The sequence below is a fragment of the Halichoeres trimaculatus genome, unplaced genomic scaffold (genome assembly GCF_033239565.1).
Source record: "Halichoeres trimaculatus isolate MK-OKI-2021-1 unplaced genomic scaffold, fHalTri1.1 fHalTri1_scaffold_2, whole genome shotgun sequence".
In the NCBI taxonomy this organism is placed as follows: domain Eukaryota; kingdom Metazoa; phylum Chordata; class Actinopteri; order Labriformes; family Labridae; genus Halichoeres; species Halichoeres trimaculatus.
This window is the reverse complement of record NW_027437180.1, coordinates 9,221,575-9,244,118: the sequence shown is the minus strand read 5'-3', so window position 1 is coordinate 9,244,118 and position 22,544 is coordinate 9,221,575. Positions and strand designations below refer to the sequence as shown.

At 38.2% G+C, this 22,544-nt stretch overlaps 1 protein-coding gene across 1 annotated transcript in view; it reads right to left on the bottom strand.

Annotated features, from left to right (window-relative positions):
• LOC141784701 (uncharacterized) overlaps positions 1–22,209 on the bottom strand; it is a 34,147-nt gene extending 11,938 nt beyond the window's left edge. The window contains exons 1-28 of the mRNA XM_074662542.1: positions 22,092–22,209; positions 17,243–17,318; positions 13,915–14,136; positions 13,840–13,866; positions 13,435–13,704; positions 13,299–13,346; positions 13,142–13,195; positions 12,927–12,974; positions 10,874–11,023; positions 10,663–10,764; positions 10,215–10,283; positions 10,031–10,111; positions 9,847–9,897; positions 7,601–7,762; positions 7,409–7,489; positions 7,279–7,323; positions 4,959–5,081; positions 4,567–4,866; positions 4,432–4,482; positions 4,277–4,303; positions 4,116–4,142; positions 3,967–4,029; positions 3,781–3,885; positions 3,638–3,700; positions 2,054–2,089; positions 1,903–1,956; positions 1,602–1,673; positions 52–114 (exon numbers count right to left, since the gene is read on the bottom strand). Of these exons, the coding sequence (XP_074518643.1) occupies positions 52–114; positions 1,602–1,673; positions 1,903–1,956; positions 2,054–2,089; positions 3,638–3,700; positions 3,781–3,885; positions 3,967–4,029; positions 4,116–4,142; positions 4,277–4,303; positions 4,432–4,482; positions 4,567–4,866; positions 4,959–5,081; positions 7,279–7,323; positions 7,409–7,489; positions 7,601–7,762; positions 9,847–9,897; positions 10,031–10,111; positions 10,215–10,283; positions 10,663–10,764; positions 10,874–11,023; positions 12,927–12,974; positions 13,142–13,195; positions 13,299–13,346; positions 13,435–13,704; positions 13,840–13,866; positions 13,915–14,136; positions 17,243–17,306 (2,458 nt within the window). The 5' untranslated portion in view covers positions 17,307–17,318; positions 22,092–22,209. The remainder of the gene's footprint in view (positions 1–51; positions 115–1,601; positions 1,674–1,902; positions 1,957–2,053; positions 2,090–3,637; positions 3,701–3,780; positions 3,886–3,966; positions 4,030–4,115; positions 4,143–4,276; positions 4,304–4,431; positions 4,483–4,566; positions 4,867–4,958; positions 5,082–7,278; positions 7,324–7,408; positions 7,490–7,600; positions 7,763–9,846; positions 9,898–10,030; positions 10,112–10,214; positions 10,284–10,662; positions 10,765–10,873; positions 11,024–12,926; positions 12,975–13,141; positions 13,196–13,298; positions 13,347–13,434; positions 13,705–13,839; positions 13,867–13,914; positions 14,137–17,242; positions 17,319–22,091) is intronic.
• Positions 22,210–22,544: the final 335 nt, after the last annotated feature.

The following is a 22,544-nucleotide window of genomic DNA, read 5'->3' as shown; positions in this document are numbered from 1 at the left end:
TGGTACCAGGACCAGATCTTTGTGTCCCTACTTTAAACCTCTCTGACTCACCTCCTTCTCCTTTGAATCCCTTTGGTCCAGCAGGTCCTGGTGGTCCAGGTTGTCCTGGTTCACCTGTAAATATGAACACAATTTTAAAAATCATTAAAAGTTTGTTGAAGGGTTTAACAAATTCATAAACCTTATAATACCAATTTTCTGATAAGTGCTTTATTTTCTTTTCCCATGCTTCCTATCAAGGTCGTAATTTTAAAAGGTTCGAACATTACTGTGAATGTTGACTTCACTTAAATGAAGTGATTTTTTTTTTTTTTATTAAAATCTTTATCAATGAGCTAAAGTGCCCTCCTGGTTGGCAAAAATAACAGTCTTCAGCATCGAGAATGCATTGTATGTGCCCTTTTTTTTCTTTTTGCCCTGCCCTTCATAAAGTCTGCGCACACCACTGTTTAAAGGCATCTGTGAGAGTTTGCTTCTGACGTGTCGACATCAAACAAACTGAGTAATTATAAGCTCATTAATCTGAAAATGATTTGTTGTGAAAGCTTTTTTATATTTTGTCATAATTTTTTTTAGACATGTTATGAGCCATGCTACGTTCTTGTTTCTTTTTTCATCACAAGGCCACATTTGACCTCCGTACCTGGCCTGCTCCTGATCTCTGACACCTGTGGGTTAGGGATAGGGAGCTACTCCCACTCCCTCTCACTGCAGCCAGGATCAGCAGCACCATTCATTTCTGATTTGTTACAGTGGTGGTTCATTTGCAAAAAAATAATTCCTTTTCAGACTCTAATGTGGCTCCACTCTCTGTATCACTGGCCACGTAAACATGGACCCAAATATCCTGCTTGCATTCGGTTTATTTGCTCAAACAGAAAGAATTTAACCTTTGTACACACCTCATTCCAAAAAAAAAGTGCCAATCCGAATGGACATTTAATCAGTTTCACAGGGGTGGAATATTCCTTTCCCCAAACTGATTGAGGTATCATGTATCCACTCAAATTGTCAGGGTGCGTTCTTTCAGCACATGCTCAGATATGAAGTAAGACACAACTAGAGACGTTTCTCAATTTGTTTACGTTTGTTTACGTTTCTTTACATTTGTTTGTGCATGCCCTTTTGACTGTTCTGTTTGATTATTGCGGTGCATGTAGACCAGAGATTGGAATATTCCTTTCTATGTATGTATACTATTGCTTTTGGAAAAGTCATTCAGAAAGACGAAAAACTCCTCACGTAACCGTGGCTAATGTATGGTTAACAGAGTGATTCAAAGAAAAATAATTCAGAAACTCAAAATACTCTGTAAATTAATAAAGTAATGACTAAATACATGTCTGTTTATTAACACATTAATCATTGAAACTGTAATGAGGTGGAAATAATATAGTTTTTTTTCCATCATGAGCGAATATTGTTTAAGTCGTTGTGTTTTTGAGATGGTTTTGGTTCTCCAATCAGTTTTTTCTCAAACAAAGTAAATAATCAACTTTTTGTTTGTGTCTTCTTCTTTTTTTTCTTTTTTTTTTAATCAAAAGTGATTGTTAAATACTTCCCACTGTCTTAACTCTCTAAGTTCATTTTGAGGAACCCACCTCCTGGTCCTCGTGGCCCTTTTTCTCCCAGGTCTCCTTTGGTCCCTGGTAAACCTGCCGTTCCTCGATCACCTGCAGGAAGCAGAAAAAACACCAACAAAGCACGTGAAGAGGTGATGGAGATATTTAACCTGGCGATAAAATAAAGCTCTCAGAGAGATATTAAACTCTATTTATGTTTGAACTGTATTTTATTGTTTAACTTTGCCATACCATGTAACACCAGCTTTAATATGACCTGTAACTGTAACATAGTTCATGTGGTTTTCTTAAACAGCAACAGAACGAATGCTGAAGGTACCTTTAGGTCCTGGAGCTCCTGCATCTCCGGGGAAACCTCTTGGACCAGGAGCACCTGTAGTTGAACAAAGCAGCATCAAAACACAACCGACAATTAATTCTGACAAACAGAAGAGGTCAAAAAAACATTATGTTAGACAGCTTTTTTGTACCTGGGCCTCCTGAGGCGCCGTGCTCTCCTGCAGAACCTGAGGTCAAAGAAAAGTAAAACATAAATGAAGTGATCATTATCAAGTCTTTAAATAATCTGTCATGTCTACACTGATTTTTCTAGGTATTAATTTTGGAGTACATGAGAAGTGGTCCGGAGCCTTTTGGTGCATTCTTTTAAACAGCCAGCAGGGGGAGTCTCCACTGGGTGCAGAGGAAGCATGGTTGTGAAATGAGCCTACCGCTCACTTTGAACATCAGCTTAGTAAAATAATGGTCCAGTGTCTTAATTCAGCTACTTCACCAGAACATTTTAAAAATGATCAACCCAATATATATCCCTGGACTATTTAACCAACTTGTTACATTGCAAAGATGAAGTGTTCCATAGCATTTGGGACCCCTTTATGTCATACATTGGTCTGGACATTTCAGCCCTTTTCTATAGAGGCATAATGTGAACTCTTGATGCTGTCATGGTTTTATTATTTACTATTATCTATTTTATGTATTTATTTATTTTTATTTATTTCTCAATATATATATATATATATATATATATATATATATATATATATATATATATATATATATATATATATATATATATATATATATATATATATATATATATATATATATTGACGGACTGAGCTTTTTACCTCCATCTGACTTGTGCCGGAATGTTCTGTTCTGTTTTTTTGTTTTTTTTTCTATAAACAAAAACAATAAATATACTTGGCAAAAAAAAAATAAAAAATGATCAACCCATTTTCAAACATTTTATTAAAACAAACTGTGAACTAAGTATGCATTAAACTTGGAACCAAGGGGCAACATTTGGTTAGCAAAAATGAAGCCTATGAGGAAGTGCTAAAAGTTGCTGTTCATTGAGAATCTGCTTGAGGCTGGCTGCAGAGACCGGGAGTCACATAAACACCCACCCATAAAAATGGACTCATTTGGCATTAAAAAGCATATTTACAGCCTGGTTCAAAAATGGCTTGGGTCTAAAATATCAATATCTGTAAAGTGAGTGAATTTTTTCTCCAACTCTGCGGTTTAAAATTTTTTAAGGCTTGTTTGATTTTCCAATCAGAGGCACAGCTCAGGTCACGTGACTGACAAACGCCCTGTAGCTGTTCAAAATGAACTCACAGCCGACATCATAACGGATGTAGCTAATCCATGGATTGGCTTCATTTCAAGTGTCAGTAACAGAAGAGTGATGTCGCCGAGGTTATGTACATGTTTTATAAAGTCTATGCTAGGAACCAATAAGGTCATGTCAAAGCTTCTTGTTATGCAGCGTTCAGGGATGACTGCCTCCATGAAGAAACATAAAGCTCACTTCAAGGTAAAAAACAGCAAAGCCATTATTTTTTCAGATTATCACCACTTTAACTCTACTTTGGACAATAACCGTGCTGATAGATCCCCTGACCTCGTGCTTGATCTTAAAAAGCTGCTTAAATGTTTTAACCATGATGTGAGGATGTGGAGAGTAGTTTCAAGAAACATCCATCCATTAGTATTAAAGCAGATGAAGGTGTTATTAAATCCTGATTTATGACCTTTGACCTCACCTTTTGGTCCCACAGGTCCAGTAGTACCAGCAGGTCCAGGGTGTCCCGGCTCACCTTGAGATCCTGTCATGACCAGGGTTCATCGTCAAAGTTCAAAGCATTAAAGTATCATGAATCAGTCCTGTATCAGGGACAGCTCCTACCTCTGTCTCCCTTCTCTCCCAAACCTGGGGGTCCGGTCTCTCCACGAGGGCCCATCTGCCCGTCTCGGCCCCTCTGACCTGGGGGTCCCTCAGGACCGTGTTCACCTGTTCAGAGAGAAGCAGAAATTCAGATCACGTATGTTTTCATCACATGTGTTTGTGATGACATCTTCTAAATGTGGTTACCTGCACTTCCCTTTGGTCCTCTTGGTCCATCCAGTCCGGGGTGACCCATCTGTCCCGGGGGACCTAAAGACAGGCAGAACGTGTGATCAGAGCTTCAGCAGAGAAGGGTCAGACAGAAGGACAGGGCTTGATGACAACCTTAGTCTTACCTGGTAGGCCAGGGAATCCATTATCACCTGCAACAGACCAGTTCATATATGTTAGTTTCAGAGATTTGAGATATTTTCACCAAAACAAAGAAATGTTCAGTTCAGAGCTTGAAACAAGACGATATGTTAGAGGAGAGTAAAGGTGAATCTAAATCTCTCACCTTTCAGTCCATTCTGTCCTGGATCACCTGTAGAGTAACACTCATCATTAGCACAGTTATCAACCTAATAAGTTTTGGAAAATAATTTAAAAATCTTTAAATAATCAAAATAAAACCAAATAAAAAATATATATCTTTTGTGAGTAAAAACCTACCTTTAGGTCCTGGCTCTCCTCTCTCCCCTTTCAGTGAGTATGCGAGTGTGTCTGAAAGTAGGAAACCATGAGCTCAGTCACTTTCAGATGGTTCAATAACTGATTTATGTTTCTCTGTGTGTCACATTTCTTTACCTCTTACAACGTCTGAGCGGAGTTCAGCCCTGACCAGCTGCTGGACGGTTCTCTGCAGAGCGGTGCCATCCTGCCCAGGTCCACCCCCGACACCCCCTCCTGGTCCTGCAGCTCCCAGATTGATGCCATTGTCAGAGCGGGTCAGAGTGGTCCCGGCTGAGCTCCTGTCAAGGTACGCTGACTCCAGCGGGTCGATGATGTTGATGCCAGAGGAAGCAGACAGGCGGCTGGATCTGGCTGAGACACCGGTGATGGCTTCCAGAGCATCGACGCGGCTCTTGAGGCGTTTTATCTCCTCACCTGTGAGGCCAAAGAGGGGTAAGTGAGCATGTCAGACTAACTTTAAGTGAGACATGAAGATAAATAAACGATCAGAAGGAGGAACGTCTGACCCAAAGCAATGAGTCCAAAGAGGAGGCCAAGGAGGAAGAGCAAGGTCAGCAGGAGGCCGAGCAGCCACTTCCACCAGCTGCAGCAGGACAAGAACCCAGAGTCGGATTTATCCTCACGGATTTCTGGAAAAGAAACAAAACTCATCATTTTACAAAGTCAGACAAAAACAGGATGCATTAGAAAACATGAAGATATTTTCTCTGCAAAATGTAATTCTCCGACTTTTTGGATGTTAGAGTAAATTGAAACTGTTTTCATAAAAACATGATCCAACATGTTTTAAAGCCAACTCTCTTGTTGAATATGTGTACATGCTACACGCAAGGCTAAAGTACATCAAGGAACTGGTTATCTTAGCTAAGCACTAGACCAAATACGCTGAGTTTAATACAGTGGTCGATAGGTGTCAGGCGATTTGCAAAACCAACAACACTAATGGAAAAGCCACAACACAATAGAAGTACGGCCATAGCTGAAGTTAAGAGGACAGTTTTCCTAATGGACACAGAAAAATTGTGAAAGGAAGTTAATGGTTGTTTTCTTTAATAACTTAAGCTATGATAAATATAGCCACAATGCTAACGTAAATAAAGAAATATAAGTACTACAAAGGAAGTCACAAGGTAACACCCCTATGAAGCTTATTTTTCTTTGATGCACCTAATTATTACTTTTACAACTTTTCTGTGACTGTTTGAATAAGTATCCTCTTTTAACTTCCGTTGTGTTATGGAGTTTGCATTTGTGTTGTGTCTTTTGCATTCATGTTGTAGCTTTTGGAAATCATCTGACACCCACAGGCCACCGTAGTCCAAGGTTCAATGTTGTTAATATTATCTCTGCGAGAGGGCAATTCATCTGTAGTAAGCAGCAAAACACATTCATACATACAGACTGCAATCAGCAAACAAATAATGAAGGATGGACAGTTAATACATAGATACAATGGTTAAGACCAGCCAAGAACGAAAAGGAACAAAACATTATAGTCAAGTAGTCCAGTAGTCTGTCCTTCTCCTTGATCAAGAGCACAGTTTGGTTTGATATGTCCACCTTGTTAATTTACTTTCCTGTACTGGAGCTAACTGTGCACCAGTGTCTATACTGCTTATATTATCATGTATGTTTTCTATGTTTTTATGTCTAAATGTAGATCTGCTGCAAACAAAATTGCCCTTCAAGGGACAAATAAATTAACACGAATGAATGAATGAATGAATGAATGAATGAATGAATGAATGAATGAATGAATGAATGAATGAATGAATGAAAGGTATCTCTCTTTATGGAACAACTTGGACCGGCATTTCAAAGAAGCCAAAACCCTCAGTATCTTCAAAAAACATATCAAAACCAACACATTAGAAAGAAACAAGGAATCACAGACATTCTAATCCCTGTCTGGTGGTGGATTTTTGGGTATTGTTGTTTTTCTTGCTTTTTTTTGTTTGGGTGAAACTGGGTTCTATGTTTGTGAATTGTTTTAGTTTGTTTTTTGTTCTACGGTTAATACGCTATACGGGCCAAAAAGTGTAACTTTTTTTGTGGGTTTGTTGACAAGTGTTTACTTTAAGTTTTTTTTAGAGAAGGGGCAGATACATTGAGATTTTTCTTCTCTTTGCTCCTTTAAAGTAAATTTAAGAAAGTAAATTCTAGCCACAAAGTGCTTCACAGAAAATAAAAATTTAAAATGAGATAACAACACACACACATACAAAAATAAATATTAAAAATGTAGTCACACAGCAAGGACTACAAACAATTAAAAAAAATAATTTCAGATTTCTCTTACATTTATATGTAAACTTCTTTTTATACAACAACACGAATTACATACATATCAACTAACTAAGAATGACAAATGGAAGGAGAAGCAACACTATGAATTATTTTAAAAGGTGGTGGCAGCAACTTAAAAACCTTTGACAAAGGAGGACTTTGATCTGCTAAGACTGACTGACTTCTTTAAGAAACTTAGCTCTTATAAGTCAGAGAGGTCAGGGAGTGGTGATCCTGTGATTCTGATAATCAGTTTATTGATACTCTGTTTTTGTTCTGGTTTTTGATGCCGAGTGACCTGTGCCAGGTCACCATGCAGAAAGATAAAACCGATTCAATAAAACATGAATGAAACATCTTCATCAAAGTGCTGCCAACATTAAAACTCCTGAGGTAACATCTATTCTGTGAAATGTAGAGTATATTTTTCATAGGTACAGGTCCAAATTTAAAATGAGTATAATCAAAAATGAGTTTAAACCTTTTTGTCTTGTGCTGCAGAATAAAACAATAGACATGGCTCATAATGTTGATACATACCTGCATAAGTTGCTTTATCTTTGGTGGAAACTTTCAGGGATGAAGCTTTGAATAAAAAAAACATGTTCAACACAAAAGAAGCACACGTGATGAACTAAAAAAAAGTTTTTGAATGAGTGTGTTTGTGTACTTTTAGCATCTGTTCCTTCCTCCACCGTGCTGGTTGACATTTTCTGTTTCTCTCTCTTCAGCGAGTCCTCGGAGTAAGTTGCTACAAAACAACAAAAAAACACACAGATCATACCTCTGTGAGTTTAACCTCAAAGGTAACTCTAGCAGTGTTTGTAAAACTAGCAACCACAGTATTTTTTATTTAATTTACCAGCAACACTGGCCGGTGCAGCAGACATGAACTGCTTCCCCGTGTCTTTGGTCATAACCAGTCGCTCAGTCTCCTTCTTGATCGGAGCGTTGTCCTTCTCCACCAGCACAAACTTGAAGTCTTTGCCTGTGGTATCGTCAAGAGTGGGACTGCTGGGTCTCACTGTGTGAAAAAAGAAAATCAAGAAACTGATACAGCAAACTAGAAGAAGCTGATGGTGTTTAAAGATTTGATGACATGCTGGTCTCTGCCTGATTCTGACATTAAGAAGATGTAGATGTACAAAGAGGATTAACAAAAAAACTTTTCTTGCAAAATTCAGAGTTATTTTTCAAATAAAAAGAAAAATCTGTAAACAGAAATGTTCTTAAGACCAATTACACAATCTAACAGTTTTAAAGACTGAAATCAGGTTTTGGTGGTCAAATCTCTGTGGTCAAATCAATCAATCATCAATCCAAGTTTATTTATGTAGCACATTTCATACATAGTAATCAGCTCAAAGTGCTTTACATAGAGACAAAAAAATTATCAATTGTTGTGACTATATATATATATATATATATATATATATATATATATATATATATATATATATATATACATATATATATATATATATATATATATATATATATATATATATATATATATATATATATATATATATATATATATATATATATATATATATATATATATATATATATATATATATATTATAACAACAGACACAAGAAAAGGAATAGCAATAAAGCAATAAAACCAATAAAACCAAGAGACACCTAAGGGAGTGAAGACTAAAAAATAAAACTAAGAGACATCTAAATAAGACAGTAAAAAAATATTTCAAGCAAGTTAAAGTTAGATTAAAATTAAACCTTAAATAATCAAATGTAAAAAGATTAGAACTTTTTCAAAATGTATAAGCAAATAAAAAAAAGGAATAAATGATTAGAAAATGAAATACTAAATTAAAAATTCAATGCTAAGCATTGCTACAAAGAAATAAATATTTTTATGATTGTCATTAAAAACAATTAAATTCTACATAAAAGCAAGGCTGAATAAGTGAGTTATTAGATTACGTTTAAAAATTTCTACATTTGTAGCTTGTCTCAGACCCTCTGGGAGTTTGTTGAGTTTGATGTTTCACTGTCACTGTCACTTTTTTCTCCTGATAACCAGGTAGACATGGCCTGGTTTATTTATTTATCTTATTTCAGATAGGGGTTTAAAATGTTAACTGCAGATCATGCAAGACAAAAGAAGAAAATTTGAAACCAGCTGTGACCACAAACTCATTTCTGAGACCATATATTTCTTGGATTCAGATTCTCACTGGAAAATCAGACTCAACCTCAGTTACTAAGAAATACATAGCATTTAAAAAACACATTTCGGCACTGACAGTCTCATTTTAAAGGGTGTAAAAATACAAGTAACTTACAAGTAAGTCTATTCTAAAATCCTGTAGGAAGTCCCCAGAGGGGAGGCTGGGTCGCTCAGCTGCGGGTGAAGTCACTTTGTCTTGTAGAAGTGTTTGAAGGGAGAGTTTTGTCATTAAGCTTCTGTGTCATTTATTTCTGTGATTTTGGTTTAAGGCTTAAAATGTATTCACTATAGATTATTTTCTCGTCTTGGTGTTTTTTGGCTGAAGTATCTTTTGAGTCTTTTATATCTGGATAAGTCCTGTAATCCTTTAATCCTTTTGCTCACACTTTGCTGCTTCTTTTCCCCCCTTGGTTTATTTTCTGTCACTTTAATCAAACCCTGCTCGCCTAGAAAAGAAACTAGAAACTAAAAGAAACTACATCACAAACACTATGAATAAGGTCTACCTGATTTCCTGTATATCTGTTTTCTCACAGACTTCTGTGTCACATTCCTGGAGTTTGATAGAAGGGAAAAACTTTTTTCAGGGAATTAAGTTTTGTCTTTGAATGTGACACACTGTGAAAAATACAGTTTTGAAATACGATACACGACAAGTGTCAGTGCTCAGAAATTTCATCTTTCTCTCTTTTTTTAAATTCACTTATTTAGTTTTATTTGTTAATTTGTCTTCTTGTGATTTATTTGGACTTCTTCTTTTCTAAGTCAGTAGGGTATATTTGGAAAGAAAAGTTGTTTAAAAAAAGGACCTTGACTAAATGAGACAGTTTTAGTGGCTTAATAAAAATGAAGTTATTGTGATTAAACCCATGAGTTTCATAAACTGCTGATCAAACCATAAGAAGCCTCACCAGTGGTTGGGCTCAGCCCGGGGCTTGAAGCATTTTTCTGTACACCGTAAGCTGTGAGGAGAAAAAATGTGAGGATTATTAAACAGATTTGTTAATTATCACCCTGAATGGGTTCCTTTTTTTTATAGACAAGACAGCTGAAGAGTGAGTATGACCCAAGCTTGAAAAATGCGTTTTAATTCACCTATCTGTGTGCTGGCTCCAGAGGGGCCCAGGAGAGCAGGGCTGGTAGTGGTCAGGTTATTCTGAAGTCCATATAGAGCGCCTAGAAGAGAAATGGAGAGAGTGTGATCTCCTGTTGCCACAGAGCCGAGGATGTGAAAGTCCTTCATGGTCTGTGACAGGATGCAGCATGAAGCCGGGCTCACCTGCACTGCTGGCAGAGAATCCACTGCTCATGACCTGAGGGCCGAGCGCCAGGTTGTTCTGAAGTCCTCCTGAAAAGACAACGATACTGTTTTTTTTTGCCATTACATTGTGTTTGTTTGGTTTTTGTTCTTCTTTTTAAAATAGATATTCAGCTCTTTGTCATGCAAGTAAAATAAAAATGATAATTATCCAGAGCAAAATTATGAAAGCACTAAAGGAAAACCTCAAAACTGCTGCACCTGTGCTGCCACCATCTTTGTGACCAATACATAAATAGGAATTACATCAAAACACGTGTATGTAACCAAACAGAGCATTACTTCCTGAAGGAAAATAGCTTTTTGTGATGTTTCAAGTGTTCTGTATTTATTCCCTCCATCAGTTTGTATTTGATATCATCTGTATGTCTGACAGGTGTCTGATTACTGCTCGTCTGGTGTGACTGACCTGTCTGGTAAAGGGTGGAGGTAGCGGACAGGTTGTTGGGGTTTGTGTTGTAACTGTAGCTGCTGCTCACACCTCCAGCCCAAATGCTGCCGTACTGGTCCGCTGGAGGGGACAAAAAGGAGAAATGGTGACAATTAAAGATCCAAAAAGTACCACAGGAAACAACCGTCCAGCACTATTCCACTTCCTGTCACATTGACCTGTCACTAACCTGCACTGGAGCTCTCAGACAGGGTCCTGGTCTCCACGCTGGCCTTCCTTGGGATGGGCAGCGTGTTGTTGGGGGAATGAGGTGGACTGGGGCTGGTGCTGGTGGAGCGATTTCCTCTCAGCAGACGTTTCACATCATCCAGCTCAGTCCCTGCACAGGAAAGACACAGAAGAGAAGGAGAGGGACATTTTATTTAAATCCAAGTCTGATGGTGTACACAGAACTAAACCAATCAAAGAGTTGCCCCATGAACACAACCTGAAGGACTAGACAAGTGGAATCCACTGATAGTGTCTTTCTTTTAACAGCCAGTAGAGGGCACTCTGCTGATTATAGAAATAAGGTCATGTGTTAGATAAGCAGACAGGTAAACTATCTGATTTATTACCACAGTATAAATATTAATGTTTATTTTAGAGACTCAGTTACTTATGTGAATTATTTTAGTTAAAGTATGTGGTGTTTATTCTGTACATAATGTTTTTTGTAAAATAGAACACAATGCACCAAAAATAGATGAATTAAAGAAAAATAGCCCTACAACTGGGATTAGCAACAGACCTTTTTCATTTGTTGTGTTCATTTCATTAGAAAAATGTTGGTCAAATTAAATGAAGGGCAAAGATTTGTTGAATTAAATGTTGAAGGATGTATTATGTGTAAAGTTGTTATACAATGGGCTCATTTTTTTCAGCTGACACTGGTGGATCTTTGCTACCATGCTTTAGACATCAGAGATGGACTGGTGCTTTGCTGGTAGAAACTGTTTCTGTTTTTCACGTCTGTCTTCTCCTTCTGTGGTGTCATTTTTGCATTATGTCTTTTTTCATTGTCTTGCTGCCCTCTACTGGTCAGGCTGGGTAGTGCATTTCACTTTATTTTTGTATTATTTTTACTTTATTTGCATGATCCACAAAACACACACAAACAATAGGCCACAAGGAATCAAATAGTTCCTGGGAATGCTTTACCTGGGACTAAAAGTTCCTGATCCTTCTGGTCAAAAAACACTTTATGTGACTCACTTTTGGGTCCTAAACCAACAGTTGAGAGATCCAGAGTCTTAGGTCAAGTCCTGCGCCCACCTAACCCTGTAAAGCCTGACTCATCAAAAGTAGCCAAAATGTTTTTTTTTGTTGTTGTTGTTTCATATATACTTTTTGTATCATATTTGACAGATTGGACAGTTTTAGCAACTGTTATAGTAAAGTATTTTTTTTCTTCTTTTTTTTTTTTTTTTTTTTTAAATAAAAACGCATTGTAATAAATGATGAATAAATTAATACTTGTCTAAAGAAATTAGAAGAAAATTTGGAAGTTTTTCTAATTGCAACTTTTGTAAATTATCAATGATTTTCCTGAAAAAAAATGTGTGGATGATTTCATGACATTCTAAAAACAGCCAAAATACACTTTCAGCTGTGATGGTAGGATTTTTTTTCTTTCAGCATTTTTATAACAGGTTTTTCAGGAAACTATTTCTTATGTTGATGAGGTAGAGGTCTTTAAAACTCATTATTCAAATATGAAGCGTTCAGCAATATAGGGTTAAAGTCTGTCTTCAGGTAGAAAATAAACATCCAGATTCATGCAGGATTAAATAGGTGTCAGACAGCTAAGGCCATGTCCACATGTAGCCAGGTCTCTACATATATTTTTATATGTTTAGCACCGTCATCCACTCAAAACCTCATTTTTGTGTCACTGAAAACAGTGTTTTCTGGAGATGAAGATCTTAGAAAACTTGGGTTTCATGGTTTTGTGAAAATGCCAGGAAACAGAGCGTTTGGTTTTCAAATGTCACGGCTGAATGGGGTGGGCTCATTCTGATTGGTGGACATGGGTTTTGCATCTGAAAAACAATGCCAGATATGTGTTTGTTATGCTTCAAGTTGCACTTATCAGCAGATTTGCCCAGAGTGTGTGGACGAAAATTGTTTTTTTTTATTGATGATGGGGGGGATCGTTTTTTTTTAAATACCTAGCTAAATGTGTTCAAGGCCTCAGTCTGCTTTGTATCTGAATCTGAAACACTTTGTGTTGTCATACTCACAGCTGGCCGAGGGAGAAGCACTCTGAAGCCTGGCTCTGATCTCACTCTCTACAGATAAAGAAGAAACATGTAAATATGATGTTATTATTAACACTGTGGAGATATCTTTCCTGTAAGTCTGAAGTTATGTATTTATTTTTGCTTTTTATGTAGGGTATGTTTGCTCCATTAGTCTGTTGTTTCTTTAGTTTAGCATTTCGGTGCTCTCACTGTACCTCTGCTCTTAGATCTCCCTCTGGTGGCAGAAGTTGAAACTGAACTTGATGCAACTAAAAAAAAAAAAAAAAAATTCATTAACAGCAGTTTGTACATACATTAGATAATGTCATATTATTGATAACCATTCTGCATTTGACAGTGAGAAATACTCACCATACTCCTTCCTGTTGTACTCAGGAGAGGAGTTTGTGCTTGAAGTTTCTGAAACGTAAAAACAAATTAAAGGTAAGTTCAGTTTCTTCTGTTGAACAACAAACAGCACGTCTTTGACCTTTGACCTGTGACTGACCGTCAAACACCTCGGACATGGCTGCAGCCATGGTGGTGATATTCTTCCTCTCCTTTGGGGCAGGGGAATATGAAATTGCAGAGGATGATCCTCTCTTGGTTTCCCCAGATCCTCCTGAGCTGTAGCTGGACTTCGTTACAGTTGAGACTGTCACAGCACCAAGGCCCCCCTCCCTCTTCACCTCTCGACTGGTACTCGCAAAACTAGAAGACATGCTGGAAGACGCCCCCCCAGAAGCCTTGATCTCGACTGATGAGCCCCCTGAGGTTGCTGAGCTCACTGCTTTCCCTGCTGAAGCCCCCCCTCCTGAGGAACTCCCTACAACCACCAAACTACTCCCACCTCCTGAACTTGCCGCGCTTGCTGAGCTTTCTCCTCCTGAAGAACTTTTAACTACGACCAAACTGCTTCCACCTCCTGAGCTGGCCCCACCTGCTGAGCTTCCTCCCCCTGAGGAACTCTTCACCACGACCAAACTACTTCCACCCGCTGAGCCTCCTCCTGCTGCAGAGCTTCCTCCACTCGATGATACAGCAGAAGAAGAAGACGACGAAGAAGAAGATCCTATAGTAGTGACACTGATGCCTCCGGATCCACTGGAGCTGGTTGCTTTTGAGCTGCTGGAGGTGATAAAAACCGAGCTGCTCGTGCCTCCTGATGACGTTTTTACACTTGATGTTCCTGCACTCAGAGGAATTTCACCTACAGGAAATGTAAAGAAAGGAAAGGAGGATCAGACTCACTATTATTCCAAATCACAGTTAACAGTTTGTAAATGTATTTCACCTGACTGCATGAGCAAAGACAGTGGAGTACATGACCTTTAAAGATAAAGCCTTCTTTTTAAATCAGACAGCATTCCCGAGTTAAGCATGTTGACGTGACTCGACACGCTGCCTTATTACCCTATACCGTTAAACTGTTCTATTCTTGCCGGAGATTGATTTCAGACACTTATATGATATATAGCGTCTGGAATTGCCCAGGGTAATGTTTTTCCCCCTTAAAAAAAGAAAGAAAAAAAAAAGAAAAAGATGAGCTGTTTCTTCTAGAAGTAAAGAGGGAGCCTCGAGCTCCCAACCTGCCAATGCTTACACATTTCAAAGCTCAATTTATCATTATCTTCTCATACAATCTGTACAGATGATATACAAGAGAAAAGAGAAAACATTCTTTGCACATCCTGTTCAAAATTAGTATGCATGATATCATCCAAAAGTTCATCTGGAAATATATCAGATTTATAGCTGCTGATGCAAGCTAGCCGCTTACTGAGACACACATTTGATGTCAAACAATAGCTAAAAGTGAGTTTTAGTGATTTCCTTTAAGAGAAGCATAGCATAAATGCTTTCAGAAAAACAAAACAATGTGCTTTAAAGGCTAAAGGACATTCAGAAATAAGGAGTGCTGCTGAAGTTTGCAAGGAGTTGCTAGCTTCTCCTGTGGAGGGCTAGTGCTAGCATACCACAATTTGTTGTCTTATCTGCACTTAAAGGTGGCATTTTAAATACCCTACAAGCTAATACAGGGATATAAACAAGAAAGAAAGATTAGCATCCATTAAAACTTAAAGTCCAATAGAAAATTTTATATCAAATTAGCTAAACTTTGGCTACCTTCTCAAGTTAGCTGCTCATTGAGTCTCCCCTCATATTTGTGTCACAATGGAGTTTTAGTGTTTTCCTTTAAAAGAAGCTGCCTGACAGATGAGTAGTGGGGTGGGTTAAGGCTTTTGGAGGAAACATATTTTGAGTTTAAAAGAAAGAAAGAAAGAAAGAACTCAAAAGCAGGCAAATAAACAAAAAGCCTTTAAGGCTAAAAGATGTACAGAGAGACAGAGAAAGAATAATTTAGTTCTACTACTTTAGTTTAGTTCTACTAGGTGGAGGTCAGCATCTCAGCATTCAATTCAGTCAGACTGGACATGACGACACGAAGCTAATACTCACCAAGTTTTCCAATCAACTGCTTACTGTAATACTGATAACAGGCTTTTACTGTCAGAACAAAGGATTTACAGTGAGAATGTTAAACTATTTTCAACAACCCAGTACATAGTATACGTTTGTTTTTACCATTTATATTTATTTATTCATGTATTCATTCATTTTATGAACCGTTTGTCCTGTTCAGGGTCGCGGGTGTCCTATCCCAGCTGTCATTGGGCGAGAGGCAGGGTCACCCTGGACTGGTCTCCAGTCAATCACAGGGCTGACACAGAGACAGACAACCATTCACTCACACACACACTCACACCTACGGACAATTTAGAGTGTTCAATTAACCTGCTGAGCATGTTTTTGGACTGTGGGAGGAAGCCGAAGTACCCAGAGAGAACCCACGCATGCACGGGGAGAACATGCAAACTCCACACAGAAAGGCTGCAGCTAGCGTGACTTTTCCCTAACAGCCGGTCTATTTCAGACCCTGACCGGCCGGTGGTCGAAGCGTTTTTTTTTTTTTTAAATTAATGACGTCAGGGGCGGACTGGTCATCTTGACATTATGGAGAATACCAGAACGGCCGGCGCTGTGATGGTGGTGGTGGGGGGGGGGGAATCTACCGACGTGTCCCGTTGTTGAGGGTCGAGGGTGAGTCAAAGTCCCGGGCTGTTTTTCAGTCCCAGTCCACCACTGGCTGCAGCGCTAACCATGCAGCCCCTATTTATATTGTCAATAAAAACAAAATATAACAGTCCCAGAAACACACTCGTTTTACGTGAGTTGCCACTGACTGAACCAGTCTGAATATTCCACTAGGGAAATGGTATATTGTTCTCAGCTGCAAGCAGCATGCCAGACACCACTTTTTGTTCACTTTTGTTCACTGTCACTTCAGGAAACAGCTCATTTCCACGTCCAGCAGACAGAATTAGCACTACTTTGAGTTGACTTAAAATGATATTAAAGTTCACTATCGTTAGTATCTTATCAGACTACAGTGATACATGGAGGACAGCTCAGTTTTTGGAATAACTACCAGCGTAACTTCACACAACTTCTGTCAATCTGTTGTTCATCTGATTCCTTTATCCACCGCTTCAAAAACTTAATAATAAGACTGCTGAGCGCTATGAGACCGAACTAAGTGACCCCCTTTATGGTTATGTCAGCCATTTTCGATATGTTAATATTGATGAGTGCAGCTTTAATTTCATAGTGTACAACCTAACCAATTCTTATACTTTTGTCTGTTAAAGGCTCAGGGAGGAGCTGACATCAAGAAGGCACTTACTTTGAGATGTTAGCTTAGTTGTAGTTACTGTTTTTGTGACCACTGTGAAGACAAAAACACAACATTTGATTAAGTTACAACACTTTTTGCACCTTGAAGATAAATGTTCATGGAAAATGTTTATATTTCTGATCTGTAACTTGGATGACTAAAATTTCAAATTTTGTTCATAAACATCATTTTCTCACTGTAAGAAAAAAGACCTATCAGTGCCTTTATTACTCAACCTTGTAAGGTTCTGGTTTCTGATTGGTCATTAAATAGCAGTTCATAGCAGCTGCCTGTTGTTCCTGTTGTTACAAAGAACAGACTGTACTAAAGATGCGGCTCTGATCACAGACTCTGGAGGAAAAAATAGTGAATCACACTGATGGTTTTCAACCTTAACAGTGACTGCGGAGTTAACTGTGCTTGTAGCTCAAATTGAAAATGAAACAGACTTCTCTATTTGTCAATTTCTTCTAGTCACCCTGTCAGAGTTTCACTCCACTTTAAGAAACTTTACTTCATTATTGAGGAAAGTTAATAAACATAAATGCAATAGGGGCGCTGGTTTGAAGTCAGCTCTTACCTTTGGTACTTCCCCCAGCACTTCCACCTGAGGTGACAGCCTGGGCTGTGGTTAGGTTATCCATCCACTGCTATAGCTGTTGCAAAAAAAAAAAAGAAGAAAAAAAGTGCTTTTTAATTCATTAAAAAAAGTATTTTCAGTGGGACACCTACAGTCTACTCAGCTGAATATGAAAGGTTAAAACTGTGTAAGTAGGACGATCTTATTACATCTTACTCCAGTGTTATTGCAGCCTCAGGCAGTATTTGCAGCCCCTTTGAAAAGTCTTTTTTTCCCCTTTGTGTTGTCATATTTCATCTTTTGTAGCCCTCCTCTGAAGGACTAAAGGACAGCTCTCTTTACAATCTACGTGCTGCTGATTTGAAAAGTTCACCTGCAGATGTTTGGGAAAGGCGCAGCTCTTTGTTGGCCTGATGAATGTGACTCTGCTTTAAAGAAAGGAGACCTACAGTGTGAAGGCAAATCGTTACAGAACACTCAGCTCTCCGGTTTCAGTCATAGCTGGAGGAAATGACATTTTATCTTCAGCCAGCAGTCATACAGGTGGACTGAACCCATAAAGGCATGTATGCAGGGCAGGCTCTGTCAGAACAGAAACATGTTGACATGAGCTACTTTATGTGATTATGATATCTGCCAGGAATATTCCAGAAAGACATTACAGGGAATGGGGTCATTGAATTTCACAGTGTGCAGAGAATGACGATAAATCAGATGAAGATAACTTGAATACAAATGAGACGCCTCTGGCACTCAGTGTTTTTCCTGTCTTTATATGAAGAACATAAAATGATCATAATGCATATTGTCTTCAAGAGATGGAATATAGAATTTGTGTTTAGTTGTTCATCATATTACTTTTAGATTTTAACTTTCTTTGAGGAAAGAGTGCTGCTTCAGTTAAGTTTTTTTTCTTTTTAGACCACTGAAAAAAAAAGTGTTTCCGTCTGTTCAGTGTTGGAAGACTGTCTCTGTCTGGTTGATCAACAATTTATCTTTTGGTTTGGGAACTGGGGTTGTCATGTCTTCTGAGCAGGATTCATTGATTCACCTTCTACTGCTTCCTGTTCAGGGTTGCTGGTGGCTGAGCCTATCCCAGCTGTCCTAGGGCGAGAGGCGGGGTACACCCTGGACTGGTGTTCAGTCAAGGACACGGCTGACACACAGAAATAGACAACCCCACCTATGGGTAATGTAGAATAACCTATCAACATGATGAGCATGTTTTTGGACTGTTGGAGGAAGTCTGGAGAACCCAGAGAGAACATACAAACCCCACACAGAAAAGCCCACCTTGCCTGAACCAGGATTTGGACCGGTGATCTTTTTGCTTTGAGGCAACACTAACCACTGCATCACTGTGCAGCCACCCCCTGTTTTTATTCTTATTTTGCTCTGACTTTTGTTTCCTATTTTAGTTTGTTTTTACTAGTTTCCAAAGTGTTGTTATTAGTTTTCAAAGTTGAGTTTAGTTTATATTTTTTGAAAATGCTTTGTTTTACTTCAGTTTTTACAAGTTTAAGCATTTTTGGTTGCTTTTTGTTATATGGGGTAGTAGGGATAGGTACCGAATTAGATACTTCAAAAGGTACCGACCCAATTCAGTCAAAGTACTGAGTACTGATTCATGTGAAATCAAAAGGTACCATGTTTAGGTACCTTAATGTATTTTTGTGACTGTGAGGGAGTGGGAGAGTAGGAGATTTTCCATGCTGGCCGTGAATACTGCATTGCAAGGTCATAGATTCAAGAATAAATGTTAAATTGGAAAAAATGTATATGTATTTTATGAATAAACAAATTGACATTTTCCACCACATAAACACAAGAAAGTACCGAAAATTGGCACCGTTAAGTACCAATACCGATTGCCAGATAACAGGCATCTGTACCCCATGGTTTCAAATGTGAAAGGTACCCATCCGTATGGGGCAGCTATCAGGAGTGAGATATGAAAAATGTCGGAAAAAGTATTGTGTAATAAAAAATTTAAATATCGAAGCTTAAAAAAAAAAAAAAAAATCACTGAGTTGGGTGAAAAATCATCCTCAGAAAACTTAACAAGAGATAGTTGATCTAGTATCAGTGTTGCAGTTAATTCAGCCACTGGGGGGCAGCAGAGTTTCAAGTTCTCATAGACTCTCACACTGTTTTTCAAAAGCTTACTGTTTGTACAATCATCTGGAAAACACTCTGAAATCTACAGAAGCTCATGAGGGGGCACGCATCTGTCCAATTTTCTGACCTTTTTTCTGCTCTTTTTAGTTTGTTTTCTTGAAATAAACTTCTGGTTATTCCTGAAATTATGTGACATAAAGGCTTCCGTATTTGTCATCCTGCCATTAAAATCAAAGAAAGTGTTGATGGGGCTCAGAGGATCTCTGAGTATCAGTCCTATGGGAGCCCTGAGAAGTATCACTTTTATTTTTTTCTTGACACTTCCTGAAGTAATTTAGGGTTTTAAATCAATTTTGTGAAATAGTTTTCTCCACCGTCGTGACATTTGATAACAAAATCAACTCTTTTGCCTAACAAGAGATAAATTCATAAGCCTCAATTGTCACTTTTATTTGCTCTGGGACTATTCTGTTGTTGTATTACTTGGTCAGTAGTTTTAATGCTTCATTAAGTTAATGTTGAAGAACTGTTGGTACTCTGTGCCTACTAACATCTTCAGCTGTTCAGAAAAGCACTTGAAACATGACAAAGCTACGTGCTTCTTGCTTCCTAGCTGTATTTCTTAGATTTCAATAAATCCTTCAGCTCCATAAAGCTGACAGACTTCTCAAAGGCTCTCCAGAGTTATTCACAGCCTCCAGCTATGGACGGCACGTTTTCTCATCTTCACATTAGCGACCCAACACGTGCAACAAGTGGTTAGGTGGTTGGTGTCTGTTTACGTTTTGGCACCAAAACTCTGTGATAAGGGCTGGGATGAAACTGTGATATGGGTTAAGTAATATATGAAGCCTGTTAGATTTAATAACAGGAACAGAAACAACTCTGATTTTAAAGCTGTGGACCGTTTGACTCTTTTAGACCTTACTCTTTAACACCACAAACTTCAGCTTAGGCAAAAATCTGTATGAAAACTGTTGTTTTATTTGTTACCACAGTATTTTTTATCACTCTTAAAACATAAAGTTTTTCTATCTTTGAACATGTTTTTGTCCTCATTGTTAAATCACATATATTGATAAACCCTCTGATTAACAGTTTATTGGCTTATTATCATTTCATGGGTCTTTTCTGCTAAATATCTAGTCAAAAACAGACTCTTATCAAGCTAAGCCAAAATCTGTAGGTCATTAATATTTTGCCTTGTCCTCTTGCAGCCTTACACCACAGATGGATTTTGGTATTCAGCTCCAAAGGGAGAAGTCAGAGCTTTCAGCAATGTCACCCAAACATGGTGTAACACCTCCCTTTAAACCATCCACACAGTCATGAACAAAGGCACAAATGAGATAGCTAAAAACACCAATCTACTGTTTAATAAGGGTCTTATTCTTGCAGCTGAGGCCTGTTAGAGTCTGATCTGTAACAACAACCCAAAATGTGATAACTGACCAACAATTCCTATATTATGAGGCAGGCAAAAATAATTATTCTTATAGTGTAATACTTTTATTAAGTCATAGAGTGAGTCGATTATTTATTGCTTCAATGTAGGGTGAAGTATCATACACAAATGCCTCATCTCCTTCTTATATTTATATATTCACTGGACTTGAAATGCTTCAAATTCAATAAAACTAAAAAAATGGGGCTGTTCTAAAAGTTTGGACCATTGGTTTATATAACTATATGAAGTCGTGTTTATGTATGTTCCCTGTTGCTCAAGTTTTTCATAGTTTTCTGTTCTCTATCATGAAGAAAACACACAAGATATCAAGAGGTCAATTATGGAGACACAAAAATGATACACATAGCATTAGGATTTGAATTTATCACTTTTTGGGCTCAGCATCTTGTTACATCGACCAGGATTAACATTTAAGGTTTTATCACTTTTTTTTTTTTCTTTACAATATTTTGGGTCATTGTTACATTTCGAGCTCTAACGACTCTACTTCACCCACCACTTAGGATGAGGCTTGGTCCACTCTGCACAGATCACTGGACTATCACAGGCCTCATACCAAAACAGAACAGTAATTCTGTCCGACTATGTCCAATGGGCACTGTAGAGTGAGCTGTTAACCTAACCAGCATGTGTGGACTGTGGGAGGAAGCATGAAGCATGCATGCACAGGGAGACAATGCAGACTACCCACAAACTCCTACCCAGCCGAGTACCAGTTAGACAAAAGACTGTAACTCAGCAACAGGTTTTAGTCACATTTGGCAACATTACATCAATCATGCATTAATCATGCATTTGCAGCCTTGAATTTATTGTTTTTAACTTTTTTTTATGTGAGTTCAAATTCACGATGCATCATTTAAAAAGCTCACCTTAATTACTCTGTAAGGATAAAAAAACAATGACACTTTGATAAAGGGAGTCTGTCAAAGTCTTATCTTTTCTCGACTCTCCATCAGAAGTTGTGAGTCAAACGAAGCCTGCAGGTATGAACGTGTTTTAAACTTTCTCTAACCTCCTCTGTGGATGGTTAAAGATATACAAGCTGTTATTACTGAGTAATGACTAAGTATCACTCTGCTGTACTCATGTCATTACCATGCATCTGCAGTTATAGATAGATAGATAGATAGATAGATAGATAGATAGATAGATAGATAGATAGATAGATAGATAGATAGATAGATAGATAGATAGATAGATAGATAGATAGATAGATAGATAGATAGATAGATAGATTTCGTTGCTGAATGTGTTGCTTACCTTTTTGATTGTTTGTGTAAAAATATATATGTAAAATAATCCCTCCTCCCCGAGCAGAAGAAGAAAACCCCCTGACTCAGTCTATCCTTTGCACCTCATCACATGTACGGAGTCCAGGTGTTTGCAGGTATAGACTGTACTGTGCCAGGGAGAGTTTATGTATTGGCTGTGTGTGACTCATAGCTTCAGCAGACAAGTTCCAACAAAGTGAGGGGGCCGTTACTACAGCCCCTAACACACACACACACACACACACACACACACACACACACACACACACACACACACACACACACACACACACACACACACACACACACTCACTCACACACATTGTGCAGACGGAGGGGGAAAACAGCCCTGGGCTCACAGATTAAACTTGATCATAAAGAAAGTTAAACGACTGAACTCTGTGTTGCACTACTGTGTAAATAACACTGTGGTTTGTTTCAG